The sequence below is a fragment of the Macrobrachium rosenbergii genome, chromosome 9 (genome assembly GCF_040412425.1).
Source record: "Macrobrachium rosenbergii isolate ZJJX-2024 chromosome 9, ASM4041242v1, whole genome shotgun sequence".
Classification (NCBI taxonomy): Eukaryota; Metazoa; Arthropoda; class Malacostraca; order Decapoda; family Palaemonidae; genus Macrobrachium; species Macrobrachium rosenbergii.
Window position 1 is genome coordinate 7354807 of NC_089749.1, and position 20355 is coordinate 7375161.

General features: G+C 38.5%; 1 protein-coding gene across 1 annotated transcript in view; it reads right to left on the bottom strand.

Moving 5' to 3' along the window:
* The window catches only part of LOC136842150 (cyclin-dependent kinase 11A-like), a 40855-nt gene extending 33018 nt beyond the window's left edge, over positions 1-7837 (bottom strand). Inside the window, exons 1-2 of the mRNA XM_067109510.1 lie at positions 7778-7837; positions 7199-7357 (exon numbers count right to left, since the gene is read on the bottom strand). Of these exons, the coding sequence (XP_066965611.1) occupies positions 7199-7357; positions 7778-7837 (219 nt within the window). The remainder of the gene's footprint in view (positions 1-7198; positions 7358-7777) is intronic.
* Between the last annotated feature and the right edge of the window lie 12518 nt (positions 7838-20355).

Genomic DNA, 20355 nt, shown 5'->3' on the forward strand with positions numbered 1-20355 from the left:
ATTATTATTATTATTATTATTATTATTATTATTATTATTATTATTATTATTCAGATGAACCCTATTCACGTGGAACAACTCCACCATAGAGGGAATCGACTTGAAATTCAAGCTTCCAAAGATTATTATTATTATTATTATTATTATTATTATTATTATTATTATTATTATTATTATTATTATTCATATTCAATGAAAGACCAAGGGGGAGGACCATCGACTTGAAATTCTGGCAATTTGATATGTCTGATGACTGAGGGTGGATGATCAACATACCAATTTTTCTGAAAAGCCCTCTAGCCCAGTAGTTTTTAAGATCTGAGGGCGGCCAGAAAAAGTGAGGACAGAATTGAGTGACGACAGACAAACTGGGTACAATAGCTTTTTACAGAAAACCCAAAAACTGCGTTAAAACATACTACGGTCTGAAGGCAGATGTCAGCCATTTTGAGACTGGAGGTCAACCCTACTGACCTTGTGTCACTGTGGGTCAATGAGTGAGCATTCTATGTAAAGACAGCCCACTTCGGGCTAACATAGAAGAGCAAACAAAAGCTGAAAGCATCAGTGACCTCCCAGAATACTGACAGAAAACTCTGCCAGTGAAAATCTATGACCAACTGTGCCCCAGTCTTCTTAGCATGGCTTTGAATTGTCAACAGCCCTAACTGGGCATTATCTACCCACATAAACAGTGAGGTTGCCCTGGTACCTGGCAGTGTTCTCACTGAGGGAATTGGCCCTGGTGTCCTTTCAGGTACTGGACGATAAATTCAACATAACTGAGCCAAGCTTTTCCCGATGAAATTTCCACAGAACAGGCCCAAAGAGAGACTGCAGTGATTACTCCAAGACAATCAACCTGGACAACGACATAGCTGTATACCCATTATTAAGGACAGAGGATGTTATCCTGCTAAATAAGAGGTCTTTTCGACATTTAACCCAATGAAAACATCACCTAATCAAAATAAGGACTCTGTGACAAACGCACTACTTCTGAGGCTAGCAGAAGGTTGTGCCAGCTTTCTAGAGTACCATTTGTGGTCACAATGGGAGTTACTGCGTTTCAGCCTGCAATGGAACATACTTATAAAAGAGATTAAAATGTTACGGATCCTGTTCAAAACTTTTACAGTATATAATTGTACCACCGCTAGAGCCACTCAAGCTTAGCATAAGTGTGACAGAAAGGTTTTAGGTGGTGTTGAACGCCCTAAATAATAAATGCATATAAGTCAGTTGTGTGTGTGTTCTTACAATCAGTGGGCTTGATTACTATGTGGGCAATGATACTTTAAAACTAGACCCTGACATATTTCACTCAGGCAAAGATCTGCAACCACCTAAGGATGTTAGGTAACAATAACAACACAAGGGTTATTTGCCTACATGCCCAATGGAGTCCCAGCCTCGCAGTAGATCTAAAATCCCAGCACAATTTCCACACGGTGAATGAAAAGCTAAAAGTGAATCAAAGTTACAAGACCTTGGAAAACTCTGATTCAATTCTTTCAAGAACTACACGTGAAGAACCTATCAGATATGAAAGCATTATACCATATAAGGAAGATAAGTTCTACATAAATCAAAAGGCATTTGGCACCCAGTGAACGACCAACTTCTCAGGAACAGACTTGGCTTAGGACAGAATATACCCTTGTAAGATCTACTATTTATCTCTATTTGCATAACTCTGACATTCTGAAGACAACGAGAATAGAACCAAGTGGTATCAAAGCTTCTGTTCTTGGAAGCATTACAGTGAACTCAAGTTTCTTTAACTCTATTCACGGATGCTATCCGGGTCGCCAATCATAGGATCAAACGAGCTCCAGGAATTTCTTGAGAGAGGATAGAAAAGGAATATTTGTAAGGAGTAGAATTACCAAGACATGACCAGCTAAGCCAAGAGGGATTTGCAGTTATTAGAGGGAAAATGGTACAGTTAGGATGATCAGCTGCAACAGCAACAGACCAGTTCAGTTAGCAAAAGCGTAAAGGCCTTTAGCGAGAAGTCTACGTAGAGCACTGGCACGACTCTTCAAAAGTGGCCGAGAAGATTTCCAGTTATAAATAGGATAGGATAGCGATTTTAGTGACGGCAAAACTGATTGAATGAAACAGACATTGTGGAAGCAAGCAATAAAACCGGTCGGCCTTTGAGTTTACCACTTCCACACAATGTCCGTGGATTTAATCAGCCTGATGTGCACTGTGAGGATTAAACAGTAGAGGTAGCTAGCAATCAATAAGCTCCTGTGAGCAACACCCAAAGAAATATCTGTAGAACAAGCAGAGGGTGTTCTCACAAAGGATGTTCTCACAAAGGAATTGAAGTCAATTTTAGCTGGAGGAGCTAGTGCTTTTAATTGGGAGGGAGCAACTAGTCCATCTCTGAAGGGAAGGATAAAAAAGACATGTGGAAAAACAGTCCCCCTAGGGGACACCACTAAAGACAGGGAAAGAGGCAGCTTAAGTGTTGTCAACTACAGTGGAAATAGATCAGACTGACAAGAAACCTCAATTGAATTACTGAGGAGTGGGTCTTGAGCCAGCCAGACACAAAAATTCATTTGTAATTGACTCATTGTAGCCTTCAGGTCTTGTAGCAATAACAGTATGAGTTCGAAGCCTTCAGATTCCTAGCAATAACAGTGTGGGTCAGAAGCCTTTCAGATTCCTAGCAATGACAGTATGAGTTAGAAGCCTTTCAGGTTCCTAGCAATGACAGTATGAGTTAGAAGCGTTTCAGATTCCTAGCAATAACAGTGTGAGTCAGAAGCCTTCCAGATTCCTAGTAATGACAGTGAGTCAGAAGCCTTTCAGATTCCTAGCAATAACAGTATGAGTCAAAAGCCTTTCAGATTCCTAGCAATGACAGTATGAGTCAGAAGCCTTTCAGATTCCTAGCAATAACAGTATGAGTCAAAAGCCTTTCAGATTCCTAGCAATGATAGTATGAGGTTTAAAGGATGAGCCTTAAATAAATGGATTATGGAAATTATCATCTAAATGAATGAAAAAAACTCCAAAACAAATGTTTTTGCTGCTTCTACTATTATAATTCTTTGTAGCATAGGACAACCTCAGCAGTTGGGCGACCACATACTGTAAGTAATTGGAGTTTGTTAAAAATTACACACCATAATATTATTATATATCATCTCTTAGTGCATATCTCTCTAAATAAACGATAATGCGTCGTTCATAGCCATGATTGCAAAAGCGGTATATTTCATGTAATATATTGCAAACCTTCCTTACTTTCTGGTGTGCTTGTATCTAATGTACTTGCCTATGGAGATCTTATTGTTAAAATATCATTATTATTCAGAAGATGAACCCCATTCATACGGAACAAGCCCACAGAGGCCACTGACTTGAAATTCAAGCTTCCAGGGAATATATGTTCATTCGAAAGACCTAACGGAAGGCAATAGAAAAATACAGAAAGAGTAGATTGGTTATCAGGAAAGAGAAAACGAATGGACAAATTCATAAATAGATAAAAATGTAATTGAATGTTTTAGGGTGGTAATGCATCTCATCCTCGCTTGAAATTTTGAGGTTCCAATCGCACGACATCCCCAGAAGGGAGACTTGAACGTTCCACAGCCCGACGGTGTGAGGAATAAGGGACCTCTGGAAACGAGAAGTTCGACAGCCAGGTGGGGAAACTTCGACCTGTGTCGAGTTATATTCGCCTTATTTGCTCTTTCTCTCTTTAATGCTGTGTTCCTGGTGCAAGGGGCTTCTTCTTCTTCTTCTTCTTCTTCTTCTTCTTCTTCTTCTGTCAGTGTGTGTACGCGCGCGCGCGCGTGTGTGTTCGTTCGTTCGTACGTACGCGTGCATTACCTTTCTTAGATCTGACGCGACATTTATTGATCCTGCGAAAAAAAACACACACGAATTGCCGAGGGCGATGTTGTACAATTAGCAGCTCAAAAGTTCACGAGCGAAGCTGCGACGCATTGCTACCCTAAAACAATTACCTTGTATGTTAGTAATTCCTTTGTATCTTCATGTATGTTTATCAAATTCTTTAATCTATTTCTTTCTGTTCTAAGACGTGTTCTCTCCTTTCTGCATTTCCTATTAAATACTATTATCTCCTAAAAAATTAACCTTGTATTCTAATTCATTTACATTTTCATCTACTTATCCATTCATTTATTAATCTATCTCTTTCTGTTCTAATACCTGATCTCTCCATTCTGAATCTCCCATCATCTTCTGCAACATCTTTCAAATGAACGCCATATTCTTTGTTGGAAGCTCGAATTTCAAGCCAGTGGCGCCCCCCCCCTTGTTTGAGCCCCGCTCGTAGGCTTGTTCCATATGAATGGGGGGTTTATCTTCTGAATAATAATCGCATTCATAACTTCAGTTTATCATACGCATAATCATTTCAAACGATTATCGCCAATTTCGTTCGCGATTTGATAATTTGACGGAAACTAGAACGTCCTGTCTCAGATAATTTCATATCCGCCTGTTGGAACGAACAGACAGCGGGAATTAATTCCTCCTCTTATTCATCTCTCCATTTTTCCCCAATTTCGTCTGCTTTCTCGGCCGGCATCACCACCAATGGCGTGTGTGTGTCTGTGTGTGTGTAACAGAGAGAGAGATAGAGAGAGAGAGGAGAGAGAGAGTGCAGTGCCTCCTCTTTGCGTGTGTGTGTGAGAGAGAGAGAGTGTGTACGTACGAGTGTGTGTCTGTGTGTGTATGTGTGTGTGTGTGTGTGAAGAAGACGTGATTGTAAAACTTCGACAATGCCATCATTCTGTGTAAAACGCGGACGAGGACACAAAATGCCTTCACTCTAGTTCACTTCTTTTTATCGTCATCTATTTTGCTTTTAATTGCCTTTCTGATTCCCCATTTGTAAGAAGGTACTCGAGCTCCGGTCTCCATAGCAACCAGGCTTGCGGAGTGGGGGACGCCACCCAGAGGCGCCCGCCCGTCCACGCGCCGCATAGATTCCAAACCCGGCCAACGGGGAGCGGCTGGGACGCCTCGCCAGCGACCTAGCGGCGCGCTGATTGGCCGCCGGCGCTGACGTGCCGATCCCTCGGGTGACGGTGGCTGGCAGGCGCCCCGGGGCGACCGGGGAGCGTCGATGGTGCTTGACTCAGAAGTGGGCTAGGAGACGCCAGGGAAGCTTCTGATTCTACAACTTCATTATTCCACCTCCTCCTCAGCACAGGTTTATTTAAAATCGAAAACGTTCTCTCTCTCTCTCTCTCTCTCCACTCTCTCTTCTCTTCACTCTCTCTCTCTCTCTAGCTCTCTCTCTCTCTCTCTCTCCATCCCCTCTTCACCGCGGAGACGGCACTCCAGCTAACAAGGTTTTCTGAAAGATTATTAATGGAATATGTCAAATGATAAGTGACCCTCATCTCGAAGTCCCATTTACTGATAATACGCCACATAATGCGAGTAATCCCGTTATCAAATGAGAACTTTATACGCGCGCTCTTTGCCATATTTTTCCTATTCGGACACAATGGGAAAAAGACCTCGCATTTTCGACGATAATGCAAACGATATTCACTTTTTTTTTTCTTCTTTACCTTCTTCTCCTTCTTCTTCTTCTTCTACCTCTTCTTCTTCTTCTTCTTCTTTTTTTTTCTTATGCCTAAAATAACAACAACAACAATTTCGAGACTCGGTTAACTAGGCTCAATGATGGTGCAGCCGTAAAGCGTTATTATGTTGCTGAGGAGGAGGAGGAGGAGGAGGAGGAGGAGGAGGAGGAGGAGGAGGAGGAGGAGGAGGAGGAGGAGGAGGAGGAAGAGAGAGAGAGACGAATCTGACCCCGGCAGGAATCATTATTTTTAAAACATCGCTGCATGAATAAGAAGAAGAAGAAGAAGAAGAAGAAGGAGGAGAAGAAGAAGAAGGAGGAGGAGAAGAGGAGGAGGAGGAGGAGGAGGAGGAAGTGGGAACAGAAAGGGGGATCGATGAGACAGACAGACAGACAGACAGGGTCTTCTTCTTCTTTTCTTCTTATAATTTCATATGTCGAAGACAAGAAGGAGAAGAAGAAGAAGAAGAAGGAGAAGGAGAAGAAGGAAGGAGAAGGGACCAAAAATGTCATCCTCCTTCTTCCTCCTTTTAATCAAAACCGAGACATTTTATGTTAGTTTGCGCTTGTAGTTTCAGGAAACAGGTGCTCATGTATACATACATACATACATACATACATACATACTGAATGTCTTCGAAAGCTTTTCTCTGGTAAATTAGAGAATCTGGGATATGAACCATCCCCTTATTGAAGCCTGATATGAACATAATATGAATATATATACATAGTGAAATTGCGTGGCTATTTTGTGACGTACATACATACACACATACATTTATACATATTTAAAGACAGTTTCCGTGTATACATCCACATATATGATATATATATGTATATATATGTATGTATGTATGTATACACAGACAAAAGCTAGCTCTCAAACAACTATACTTCACCTTCACTCAGAACACGGCGTCTTTCATTTCAAGAGGCCTTGAATCTTTACGAAAATTATAAAAAAAAATTAAAAATGTTTCCCTACACTGCCTGGGATTTAACCCTGTCTTACAAGACACATAAACTCGAAGAAAGTGTTCTGTCCAACAAACTTTACGTACGAGTGAGTTTTAACAGATTTTTTCCATGTACTGACACTAACACGCATCAGATATGCATCTTAGACAGACAGAATGCAGGATTTAGGACAAAGGCCAAGCGCTGGGACCTATGAGCCCACTCAGGGCTGAAAGGGAAATTGACAGTGAGAAGGTTTGAGAGGTGTAACAGGAGGAATACCTTTGCACTATTCAACAATTGTTAGGAAAGGGTGGAAAGAGAGATGGAAGTCAGAATATGAACGGATGTACAGTAAAACGAATGAAAGAGGTTGCAGCTATAGGGGCCGAAGGAACGCTGCCGAGACCCTCAAGTAATGCCTACAGTACACCACGTGAGGTGCACTGATGGCACTAACCCCCAACAGGGGGGTATGCATATTAATAAGTGTGGATAAGTTCTTATGCATAAGATATCGTTCAATAGGCTGTCTGTGTATTTTCTTCCAAATTATGGACATTATTGACACTTGTATGTATGTGATATTGTTTGATAAGATATATCTGCATTTTCTAAGAATGATCGACTGTTTTTATGACCTCTTACTTCTGGAGTTGAGAACTGGCGTGTGAGTTCACTGCAGTCTTGTACAGAATCAGCCAAGGACTGATTGATTCTGTGTGGGTTCTCTGCAGTCTTGTACAGAATCAGCGGAGGACTGACTGATGCTGTGTTGGTTACAGAATCAGCCAAGGACTGACTGTTCTGTGTGCAGAATCAGAATCAGCCATGACTGACTGATTCTGTGTGCTGCAGTCGTGTACAGAATCAGCTAAGGACTGACTGATTCTGTGTGCTGCAGTCTTGCACAGAATCAGCCAAGGACTGACTGATTCTGTGTGGGTTCTCTGCAGTCTTGTACAGAATCAGCCAAGGACTGACTGATTCTGTGGGCTGCAGTCTTGTACAGAATCAGCCAAGGACTGACTGATTCTGTGTGGGTTCGCTGCAGTCTTGTACAGAATCAGCCAAGGACTGAATGATTCTGTGTGCTGCAGTCTTGTACAGAACCAGCCAAGGACTGACTGATTCTGTGTGCTGCAGTCTTATACAAAATCAGCCAAGGACCGAGCTGACTCTATGTGGGTTCACTGCGGTCTTGTACAGAACCAGCCGAGGACTGACTAATTCTGTGTGGGCAGTCTTGTACAGAACAAACCCTTCATTAGTTGCTAACAACTCCATGTTCTTTGGTTCATAAATTGTCTCTTCATACAGAACACTGCTTGGTGGATGTCTTGTACAGACTCAGTCAAGAACTGACCGATTCTGTCTCGGACAGAACACAATAGAGAATTTAGGCCAAAGGCCAAGTGCTGGCATCTATAGGGTCATTCAGCATTTTGTCAACACTGCTGGCTTTGTTAATACTGTTAAAATTGGTCCTGGTATTCCCAATTACCTTCTGTTACTCCTTTCTTGCTAATTAACACCATATTCTTTGGAAGCTGGCCGCTTTGAAATATTCAACCCAATAATAATAATAATAATAATAATAATAATAATAATAATAATAATAATAATAATAATAATAATAATAATAATAATAATAGTTTGGAAGCTTGAATTTTGTGAATGGCCCCTACAGTGGACTTGTTCCATATGAATAGGGTTCATCTTCTGAATAATAATAATAATAATAATAATAATAATAATAATAATAATAATAATAATAATAATAATAATAATAATAATAATAATAATATGTACAGTTGAAAATGTTTGAATGGTCTGGAACCAATTTAGACTTTTAAGCAAAAAACTAGTTTTTGCATTTTCTCTTCAATATCTCTAATTACCACTCCGCAATCTAAATACCTCACCCATTTCATACTACATTCAAAGCTCGCCTACCTATGTCTACATTCCTGCATTCTCACGTCACCTCATTCCTGAAGACATCAAACAGACATATGGAGACACTAACAAGACCTGGCTGCTGTCTCAGACCCACTCTGCTCAACGAACCAGTCACTCAGCCATCTAAATGTCCCAACAATGCCTCACTTTCTCCATACAAACTTTTATAATCCCTCCAACAACTTATCATCCGTGCCATTAGCTTCAAAACCATCCGCCACGTTACCCCTGTGTCGTCATTATATCATAACCTCTCTCTCTCTCTCTCTCTCTCTCTGGGTCCGTGTATGCCACACACATATATAGCTTTTTCCCCCTTTTACCTTCAAGCCTCTCACATACCCGTTCCATAACAAACACTTGATCAACCCTCCCGCTTCCTTGTCTAAAGCTGCACTGTTCTTGCCCTACCGATAATCCTTCTGTCATTTGTTTTACTTTTCCTGTCCGTGTCATACGCTCGATTTGGTGTACTGGTGTACCAGTAATGCTATGGTACTGAGGTCTCATAATTGGTTGAGTTAATATAATCACCTTTACTTCTATACAACAGAGCGGTTATTCCTTCGGCACATTCGTTTGGAATCTTTCCATCGTCCGGATTTACCTTACTCAACCTGGTCAAGTTTCAGGGAGATTGAGACAAACGCAAAAAGTACTGGATAGATGGACTAAGCGCAGTATACCAGTAATATTATGGTACTGAAGTCTCATAATTATTATAGTCAATATAATCACCTTTACTTCTATTCAGTGGAGTGATTATTCCTTCAGCACATTCGTTTGGAATCTTTCCTTCGTCGAGATTTACCTTACTCAACCTGGTCATTTTTAGGAAGCTTGAGAGAAATGCAGAAAGTAATGAAAAAGATGGATTGAATTGTTCATTATCCAAAGGTTTTAACATTTCAATCGTAATAATTCAATAAAATTTGCAATGTCCAAAATAATACTGCGTGATTATAATATGCTTATACAGCGGGAGCGATAAGAAATGCTATTCCTTCTGCACATACATAACATGAATAAAATGTCCTTCGTACGGATTTAACTTACTTAAAAACAAGTCAAGAAATTCACCAAGCTTAGGAGAGACACAGAAAATACTGGAAAATGATGGATTGGTGGTCTCGGTATAATGCTGTGTAGCGCAGCGGCCCAGAAACTTTTAAACAATAATATCGGCCAGAAGTCTTATGGCAACTAATTAAAACAGAGCCAAAATAATGAGGATTGAGGGTGACTTTTGCAGCCCTATACAGTTTTAAGATCTGGGGGCGGTTATTCCGGATGGACAGCACATTCAGAAAACTGCTTGGAATCTTTCAGTCCTGTCTTGACCGTTTTTAAAAGCACATTTCATTATCGAAGGTATCTGGACCCAATCATAAGTTCGGGGTGGCAGGATTTTACGGTTCTCCAAACTTCAAAGCACTTCAACTCAAGTTATTGAGGGAGCTTGGGAAAGACTAACCCGTTTATTGACTGCACTGAGTTTTGATTTAGATGGGGCTTTGATGGGGGTTTCATTGCAAATGGTGATTGATGAATCTGTACTCGTTCTTACCACATAATCTTCTACAGAATTGTACATTTACACTTATGATGGTTCACAAACCGAGAAACACGACTATTATTGATAACATTTTTCTGTTCTCTGAATTGTCAAAGTATGCTGTTTTACAAAACTGGAATTGTTCATTATCTGACGGTTTTAAAAACCGTTCTACAGAATTGTTCAGTTACGTAATGCATCAAAACCGTTAAGAATTTGCAATATCTAACCTCTGAATATTCGCGTGATTATAATTTACTTAACAGTTTCAGAATTGACAGTTACCGATATGGAAACGTTTACAGAATTGTACAGCTTATATGATTTTTACAAAACCGTTTCAATATATAAAACATGAAAAACCGTAAAGAATTGTATTACCGCAATATGTTTTAAAAACTTTCTACAGAATTGAGATAATACATAAAAACGTTTACAGAATTGCAAGTTATAAAAAACGCCTACAGAATTGTACAGTTACTTCATGGCGCAAGAATCGAGTTGGCTTTTTCTGTACAAAACTGTCGAATACAGTTGTATAATCCGTTTGCCGTACAGTTACCGTGGATGCATGTTTTTACGAAACCGTTTCTATCTTACGGTGGATGCATGGTTCTACAGAATTGTATTACCGTGGATGCATCAAAACCGTATTGAGCCGGAATTGTCTAGCCGATGAAAAAAACCGTTTCAACCAATTGTTCCGCTGGTGCATGTCCTATAAACCGTTGCCAGAATTGTTCACGATGCATGGCTTAAAAACCGCTTATAAATTGTCTATAAAATAAAAACTGCTCTACAGAATTGTTAGGGTTTTACACCCGTTCTACAGAATTTTGATGACTGGATGGCGGGTGAATTGTACAGTTACTGTGGATGCATGTTTTACAAAAACTGACAGAATTGTACAACCGTGGATGCATGTTTTACCAAACCGTTACAGAATTGTACAGTTACCCTCTGTTTTAGCCGCATCAGAATTGTACAGTTACCGGGGATGGCTGTTTACAAAAACCGTTTGTACAGAATTGGCGGGACATGTTTTAAAACCGCTTCTACAGAATTGTGGATGCATGAAAAACCGTACGAATTGTACAGTTACCGATGCATGACAAACCGCTGGCAAAATGCAGTTTTCAAAACCGTTCTACAGAATTGTTCAGTTACCGTGGGATGCATGTTTTACAAAAACCGTTCTACAGAATTGTACAGTTACCGATGGTTTTAAAAACCACAAATTGTTAGAAACCACTTCTCAAAAACCCCCAAAAAATTATCCCCAAAAACACACAGAATTGTTCAGTTACAAATCAAAACCGTCCTGTCTTGACCGTTAGCGTTGCATGTTTTAGTTAAACCGCACAGAATTGTCATTACCGTGGGATGCATGTTTTACAAAGCCATTCTACCATTGAAGTTACCGTGGATTGCTTTATAAAACCGCCAGAATTGTACAGAATTCCCGCGAATTGACCCAATGTTTTACAAAAACCGTTCGAATTGTTAAGTTACCGATGTTTTTACAAAACCGTTTCTACAGGAATTGCGGTTACTCCACCTAACTTCAAAAAACCGCTACAGAATTGTTCAACAACTCAAAACCGTTATTGAGGACTCATGTTTAAAAACCTACAGAATTGTACAGTTCCTAAGGACTGCATGTTTTATAAAAACCGCTTAATTGGGCCGTTACCGTTTTGATTTTTATGGGAAGGGTTACCGGGCTTTTGATGTCTCTGGAATTGTATACAGTTACCGTGGTTTCACGAAAGTCAGAATTGCGATTGATGAATCTGTATACCAAGGGATGAATTTTCTGCAGTTATTGTACAGTTAAAACCGTGGATGCTGGTTCTACGAAACCGTTCTACAGAATTGTACAGTTACCGTGGATGATGGTTCTACAGAATTGTTCAGTTACCGTGGATGCATGTTTTACAAAACCGTTCTACAGAATTGTTCAGTTACCGTGGATGCATGTTTTACAAAACCGTTCTACAGAATTGTACAGTTACCGTGGATGCATGTTTTACGAAACCGTTCTACAGAATTGTACAGTTACCGTGGATGCACGTGGATGCAGGTTCTACAGAATTGTACAGTTACCGTGGATGCATGTTTTACAAAACCGTTCTACAGAATTGTACAGTTACCGTGGATGCAGGTTCTACAGAACTGTACAGTTACCGTGGATGCAGGTTCTACGAAATCGTTTTACAGAATTGTACAGTTATCGAGAATGCAGGTTCTACAAAATCGTTCTACTGAATTGTACAGTTACCGTGGATGCTAGTTCTACAAAATCGTTATACAGAATTGTACAGTTCCGTGGATGCTGGTTCTACAAAATCGTTCTACAGAACTGTACAGTTACCGTAGATGCTCCTTCTACAAAATAGTTCTACAGACTTGTACAGTTCCGCGGATGCTGCTTCTACAAAATCGTTCTACAGAATCGTACAGTTACGTGGATGCTGTTTTACGAAACAAAATCGTTCTACAGAATCGTACAGTTCCGTGGATGCTGCTTCTACAAAATCGTTCTACAGAATCGTACAGTTCCGTGGATGCTGCTTCTACAAAATCGTTCTACAGAATCGTACAGTTCCGTGGATGCTGCTTCTACAAAATCGTTCTAAAGAAGTCTGTATGCTGTTTCAAAATCAGTCCTGTTTCCAGTTATTCTACAAAACCGTCGTCGATGCTCCTCATTCATTAAGATTACGAATATCCATTTGTCGAGGCTATTAAAAACAAATAAATAAAAAACTGATTTGCATATATCTCATCTAAAAATTATTATAAGCATCGTACAGTGTGGATAGATAAAAAATAAATAAATCAATTCCTTTGCTGATTTCCACAGAATCGAATTTTGAATTTCCATCTTTTACTAATCGTACAGTTAATGTACTATAAAAAATATAAAAATAATAAAAAATATAAAAATAAAAATAAATAAATATTCTGTTCCTACAAAATTTCAACAGAAAAGTTTTGAAGTTCTAACTTTATTCATTAAATTACTTAATTTTCATTTTTAAAAACAAATATAAAACTGATTTGCTATATCTCAGAAAATTATTATGAATATAGATAAAAAATAAATAGATAAATAAATAAACTCCTACTTTTGAGGAAAATTTTGAATTTCTTTTTTGACTAATATAAAAACAATTATAAAAATTTTATAAAAATAAAATAAATAAATATTCTCTGACTTTGGACTATTTTTTACTTGTCTTTATAGTTAAAAATTTTCATTTTAAAAATTTCTTTTCTATTTTAAAAAAAATTTAAATAAAAAAATAATCTCCTACTTTTGAGAAAATTTTGAATTTCTTTTTTCTAATAAACTTTACTTTTATTTTCAAAATTACACACAAAAAAATATTCTGTTCCTATTTTTGTGAAAAATTTTGAATATTTTTTTTATTAAACCTTATTTTTATTTTAAAAAATAAAATACAAAAACATTCTGCTCCTACTTTTGAGAACAATTTTGAATTTCTTTTTTTCTATTATCCTTAATCTTTATTTTTAAAAAAATTAAAGTATTCTGTCCCGCTTTTGTGAAAATTTATTTCTTTTAATCTTCTGTAAAAGAAAACTATTGAGCCGGCTTTGTCTGTCCGTCCGCACTTTTTTCTGTCCGCCCTCAGATCTTACAAACTACCGAGGCTAGAGGGCTGCAAAGTGCTATGTTGATCATCCACCCTCCAATCATCAAACATACCAAATTGCAGCCATCTAGCCTCAGTAGTTTTGATTTTATTTAAGGTTAAATTTAGCCATAATCGTGCATCTGACCAATGATATAGGATAGGCCACCACCGGTCCGCGGTTAAAGTTTCATGGGCCGCAGCTCACACAGCATTATACCGAGACCACCGAAAGATGGATCTATTTTCGGTGGCCTTGATTATAAGCTGTACAGAAAACTCGATTGCGCCGAAGAGACTTTGGCGCATTTTTTACCCGTTTTCTATTAGCCTTAATTTTTTTTAAAAAAAAATAAAACGAATATTCTGTTCCTGCTTGTGAGGAAAATTTCGAATTTCCACCTTTTCATTAATCTCAACTTTTGAACACAGATCTGAGGAAACACTTACTTTTTCCTTACCGTCCTTCCGAACCTAAAAAAAAAAATGAAATAAAATAAAATAAAAACTCAGATATGGTATCAGAGGCTCAACCCAGCCGTAAACATCTCATTCCTTCCGCTAATCATCAACATTTTCCACTTTCGTCCAATAAAAAAAAAAAATAAATATAAGGAATTAAAAACCCCAATTCCATAGATTCCGATCTCCCTCTCGTGCCCTTGATTCGAAACCTCTCCAGCTAGCTAGCTAGCTAGCTCTCTCTCTCTCTCTCTCTCTCTCTCTCTCTCTCTCTCTCTCTCTCTCTGTGAAGGAGGCTAATGACCACTTGTGTATAACCTTTCAAATAAAAATTCTTATCGAGTTATACTGAGGCGCCTTTGATGGCCGGAGTTTTCGAGCATAACCTCATTAGTCGGTTTTCTCGAGTTAATCATATATTTAATATTATAGATATAGATTTATATTAATATATATATTTATACATGTGCTGCTAACGATGTCTCCCGCCGGCTCTTAAGAGACCGGGTTTCTGAAATTCACTTTCATGGTTCCGGAGTCGTGGGTAAATATTTTGGAAATTAGGGAGGCGAGTTCGCGCTTATAAAGTATTTCAGGATGGAGGAGGGGGCTTCAGTGTTAAAAAGTGTTAAAAATAAAAATAATAAGTTAACATCTGGGAATGCTGGAGCGTTCTTCAGTGTTTGAGTTAATGCTTACAGTGTTTCAGGATCGAGTACCCTTCAGTGTTAAAAAGTGTTGAAAATAAAAATAATGCTTCAATGTTAAAAATTTTTGTGTTAAAAATAAAAATAATAACTTGACATCTGGGAGTGCTGAAGTGGTCTGCAGTGTTTGAGGTAATGCTTACAATCTTTCAGGATGGCGCGGCCTCAATGTTAAAAAGCGTTAAAAATAAAAATATAGCTTCAATGTTAAAAAGTGTTAAAAACCAAAATACCAAGTTAACATCTGGGAATGCTGAAGTGTTTTGCAGTGTTTGAGTTAATGGTTGCAATATTCAGGATGGAGTGGTCTTCAGTGTTAAAAAGTGTTAAAAACCAAATAATTACAAGTTACGAGTTAAATTTCGGAGTATTACAGTCAAGGTCTGTTGAAGATTTGTAGAAATATAGAATTCTTTCTATGGACACTGAAATAACAGCTTACATTTCATGATACAGTATTACAGGATCGAGTGTCCCTCAGTGTTAAAAAGTGTTAAAAACCAAAAACCCAAATTAACATCTAGGAGTGCTAGAGTCAAGCTTGGTTAAGATTTATAGATTTATACTGCCCTAAAACGGAAGACTGCAAAAATACAAAACTGAGAAAAATGGTAGATCCTCTCTCGTCTTACTACTGATTTTGCAAATACTGCAAATGGGACTCCTGAATAAAGCATTGAAGAATCATTCTGAAACTGCAGTAACTTGTGTATTAGTGTTTCACGAGCCCAATAGGTGGCATATCTCAGTTTCGAAAATTTTGCAGATACTGCAAATGGGACCCCTTACATACTCGTGGGAAGCATTGAAGAATCATTCTGAAACTGCAGTAAAGTGTGTAGTAGTGTTTCACGAGCCCAAAATTTTGCAGATACTGCAGTTTTCCACTTGAGGGCAGTACAGGTTTCTTTCTGTGGACACTGAAACAACAGCCTAATTTTTCCGCTTGTTCACCATCGCCAAAATAATATATATAAACAGTAAAAGATACAACGTGCCATTTGCGTGATCGCTCGCGCACGCGAAAAATTAAACACAAAAATATAAGTGTTTGAAAAGGGAACAAATAATGTCAGATTCTACAAAGTCTTATGAGCAACCACCCAGATCAAATCACTGCAAAGTTAGTATATTAAACCTGGGTATGTGTACAATGCTTGCACGCAACTTGTTCATTCATTTCTCGTTTGATTAAGAATAAAACCTCGTGAAAATGGGCATAAGAAATCACAGAGGAAATGTGTTTTTGTTAAAATAAACCTTTTATAATTTCAAAATAACAGCACGCACATTTATTTGTGTAACATTTCCTGCTATAATGACCAAGTTCTTTATTTAAATGGTCCTAAAGCGAGTAAAAAAATTCTCGAAGATTCTTCTGCGCAATCGAGTTTTCTGTACAACGCATAATCAAGGTCACCGAAAACAGATCTATCTTTCGGTGGTCTCGGTATAATGCTGTATGACCCGCGGCCCATGAAACTTTAACCATGGCTTGGTGCTGGCCTGGCCTATATCGTTGCCAGACGACATAGGCTTTCAAATAAGCAACAAACTCCCCTTTGAGAGAGAGAGAGAGAGAGAGAGAGAGAGAGAGAGAGAGAGAGAGAGAGAGAGCATAAACATGCTTAAAGGAGATATGAGATGAGTCTTTGAGGGAACACTAGAGCCTCAAAATAAACTAAAAGTAGCAAAAAGCAAAAAAAATTGTCCGTGAAATTCTGTAAAACTGAGGAGTGGCTGAACAACAAAAACGAGAATTTTGATGAGAGAGAGAGAGAGAGAGAGAGAGAGAGAGAGAGGAGAGAGAGAGGAGAGAGAGAGAGAGAGATTAGTCAAGTAAGTGAGAGAGATAGAGAGTTATTCAGAATAAAAAGACAGAGAGAAAGAGAGAGAGATTATTGCAGAGAGAGAGAGAGAGAGAGAGAGAGAGAGAGAGAGAGAGAGAGAGAGAGAGAGAGAGCATAGAATAAAAAGACAGAGAGAGAGAGAGAGAGAAAGATTATTCAGTAAGTGAGAGAGAGAGAGAGAGAGAGAGAGAGAGAGAGAGAGAGAGAGAGAATGAATAAGAAGTGAGAGAGATAGAGAGAGAGCACAGAATAAAAAGACAGAGAGAAAGAGAGAGAGATTAGTCAGTAAGGAGAGAGAGAGAGAGAGAGAGAGAGAGAGAGAGAGAGAGAGAGAGAGAGAGAGAGAGAGAGAGAGAGAATTAGTCAAGAAGTGAGAGAGATAGAGAGAGAGCACAGAATAAAAAGACAGAGAGAAAGAGAGAGAGATTAGTCAGTAAGTGAGAGAGAGAGAGAGAGAGAGAGAGAGAGAGAGAGAGAGAGAGAGAGAGAGAGAGAGAGAGAGAGAGAGAGAATTAGTCAAGAAGTGAGAGACAGAGAGAGAGCACAGAATAAAAAGACAGAGAGAAAGAGAGAGAGATTAGTCAGTAAGTGAGAGAGAGAGAGAGAGAGAGAGAGAGAGAGAGAGAGAGAGAGAGAGAGCATCAACCAAAAAAAGACAGGAGAGAGAGAGAGAGAGAGAGAGAGAGAGAGAGAGAGAGAGCATCAACTAAAAAGACATAGAGAGAGAGAGAGAGAGGAGAGAGAGAGAGAGAGACCTTAACGAAAGCAACACCAAACTAAACATTTCACGAGAAAGAGAGAGAAAGAGGCAGAATAAAAGAGAGAGAGAGAGAGAGAGAGAGAGAGAAGACCTTAACGAAAACACCAAACACCAACCCAAATATTTACTGAGAAAGAGACAGAAAAACAGAGAGAGAGAGAGAGAGAGAGAGAGAGAGAGAGAGTTAAAGAGAGAGAGACAGAGAGAGCATCTAACACCGAGCATCGGGACAGACTCAGAGATTTTCGCCAGCCATTGAGAGATGAAGAAGAAGAAGAAGAAGAAGAAGAAGAAGAAGAAGAAGAGAGAGGAGAGGAGAGGAGGAGAGTCGCCTAACCAAAGAATTCATGAAAAATTCAGGTATCTGATAAGAAGAGGAGGCTTCAGGGGTTTAACGTGAAGTCGAGGCCTCTCGCACACTTCATCATTCTGCTGAACAAACACAGGTGTAATAGTGGCATGTTAGCAGGTGGCGAGTGCTCCCTAAACCCCCCCCCTCCCCTCCCCCCTCCCTAACCTTAAAGGTAACCCCCGCCCCCACTCGCCTCCCGAGCGATTGGCACGCCGAATATAGATAGATAGACATTTGGGTTTTACCGTTTTGCTTTTTGTTTGTTGTTTGTTTGTTGTTTGTTTGTTGTTTGTTTGTTTTGTTATTTCTTGTCCTTAATTTAATGTAATATTAGTAAGAAATATTTGTCGTACACGTACGTGGATATTTCTCGTATGTAAGTACGTAATTTCCGTCCTTAAATTTCTGTCATATTAAGAAATATTTCTCTTATATAAGTTCGTAATTTCCGTCCTTAATTTTCTGAAAGAATAAGAAATATTCGTCGTACATAAGTACGTAATTTCTGTCCTTAACTTTGTCAAAACAAGAAATGTTTCTCGCAAATCAGTGCGTAATTTCTGTCCTTAATATTCTGTCATAATAAGAAATATTTCTCGTATATAAGTAGGTAACTTCCGTCCTTAATTTTCTGTCATAATAAGAAATATTTCTCACATATGACAAGCAATTATAAATTAATATCTTAAGCTAATATCTTAAGCAATAAACTGATTTCATTTTAATATATATATTTATAACTATAAGGAAAATATTCTAATCATCTTATTCAATATTTCTTTACCATTTATAAAAACCTAGATGTTTTTCACCTATCTCCTAACTTCTTTAACACTAATAAACTGACAATAAATCATTTTTATAATTTTTCCCAAAATAAATTTCTAAATATCTAATTAACAGGGAAAGTAAAATTCTTACAACCTATCGTTTTATTTTCCTAAATTAATAAATTTCTGATTGTTCAATTAGCAATCTCTTGTTTTAGAGTAAGGACACACAAATTCATTTACTAAGATTGACACTTACACCTTCATCTTTACGGTGACATTCAGTAAAATTACTTGAACCAAAAATTTAAGGACCATCTCCCCAGATATCTCTTTTGGTATTTTAATTTCATATTACGGTAATTAGTTACAAAATTGTCATGTGATCCCAAGTTCGACGTCTCATAGTTTCTTACGAGATATTTAAATTTCGTTACGGTAATTAGTTGGTTATAAAATTGTCATGTGATTCCAAGTTCGACAACTAATGTTATCTTATGAGATGACACTGACTTCACGAGAGAAAAAGTTAATTACACCAGTAATGATAAAATTTGGGAGGTATAGCAAGCTGTTGTATCAAGTAGAATACTAAAACAGATTTAACTATTGAGAATTGTGTATTTATGTCCTCATATATTTTATGGATAAATCTACATGTAAAAAAAATAAATAAAAGTAAAACTAAAATCAATAAATAATTTAAACAAGAATCCTTGGAAAATTGGTTATTTCCAGGTTAAATCAATGATAATCACAGGTTACCTCGTAAACAAGTAAGAAATGCGCCGAAGTTTCTTCGGCACAATCGAGTTTTCTGTACAGCCGCTACAACGTATAATCAAGGCCACCGAAAAAAGATCTATCTTTCGGTGGTCTCGGTATACTGCTGCATGAGCCGCGGCCCATGAAACTTTAACCACGGCCTGCTGGTGGCTCTATCCTATATCGTTGCCAGAAGCATGATTATGGCTAACTTAACCTTAACAAATAAAAATCCGTTGAGGCTAAAGGGCTGAAATTTGGCATGGTTGATGATTGAGGGTGGATGATCAACATATCAAATTGCAGCCCTAGCCTCAGCAGTTTTTAAGATCTGAGGGCGATTAGAAAGTGCGGACAGAATAAAATGCGGACGGACAGACAAAGCGATACACACAGTTTTCTTTACAGAAAACTCCAAAAAAAGTAGATTAACCCCCATATCCACTCAACCTCCAACTTGCAAACACGATCAGAAAATCAGTTTATAAACTGAACTAGCAAACCAGTGCATTAAATTCGTCCGATGATCTTTACCAACTAACTATCTTAGGTAAATATTTTACGAAAAAAGGTCTATCCTCCTACGGGGCTGGGTTGTTGTATGCCCATTTCCACAAAGCTAGGGCCGCTCCTGCTGCCTAAGGTTTAAGGAAGAAGACAAAGAGATAGCCTGGGGGGGAGAAGAAGAAGAAGAAGAAGAAGAAGAAGAAAGGGTGGGGGTGAAAGGATGAAAGGAAACTAGACAGTGAATAGGAGAGGCATAGTTGGGAGAGTCTGAGAGAACGAAGCGCCCTCAATATCTGAGGTACGGGATAGGACGTTCGATACTCGTATGATACGGTACGAGTATTTCCTCGGAAAAATTAGGTCGTAAGCCGATGGGTTGCTATTTAAATTAACTGAATGCAATTGGCTTCCGATTACGAAATTAAAATGATTTCCAGGAATAGCTGGGATGTC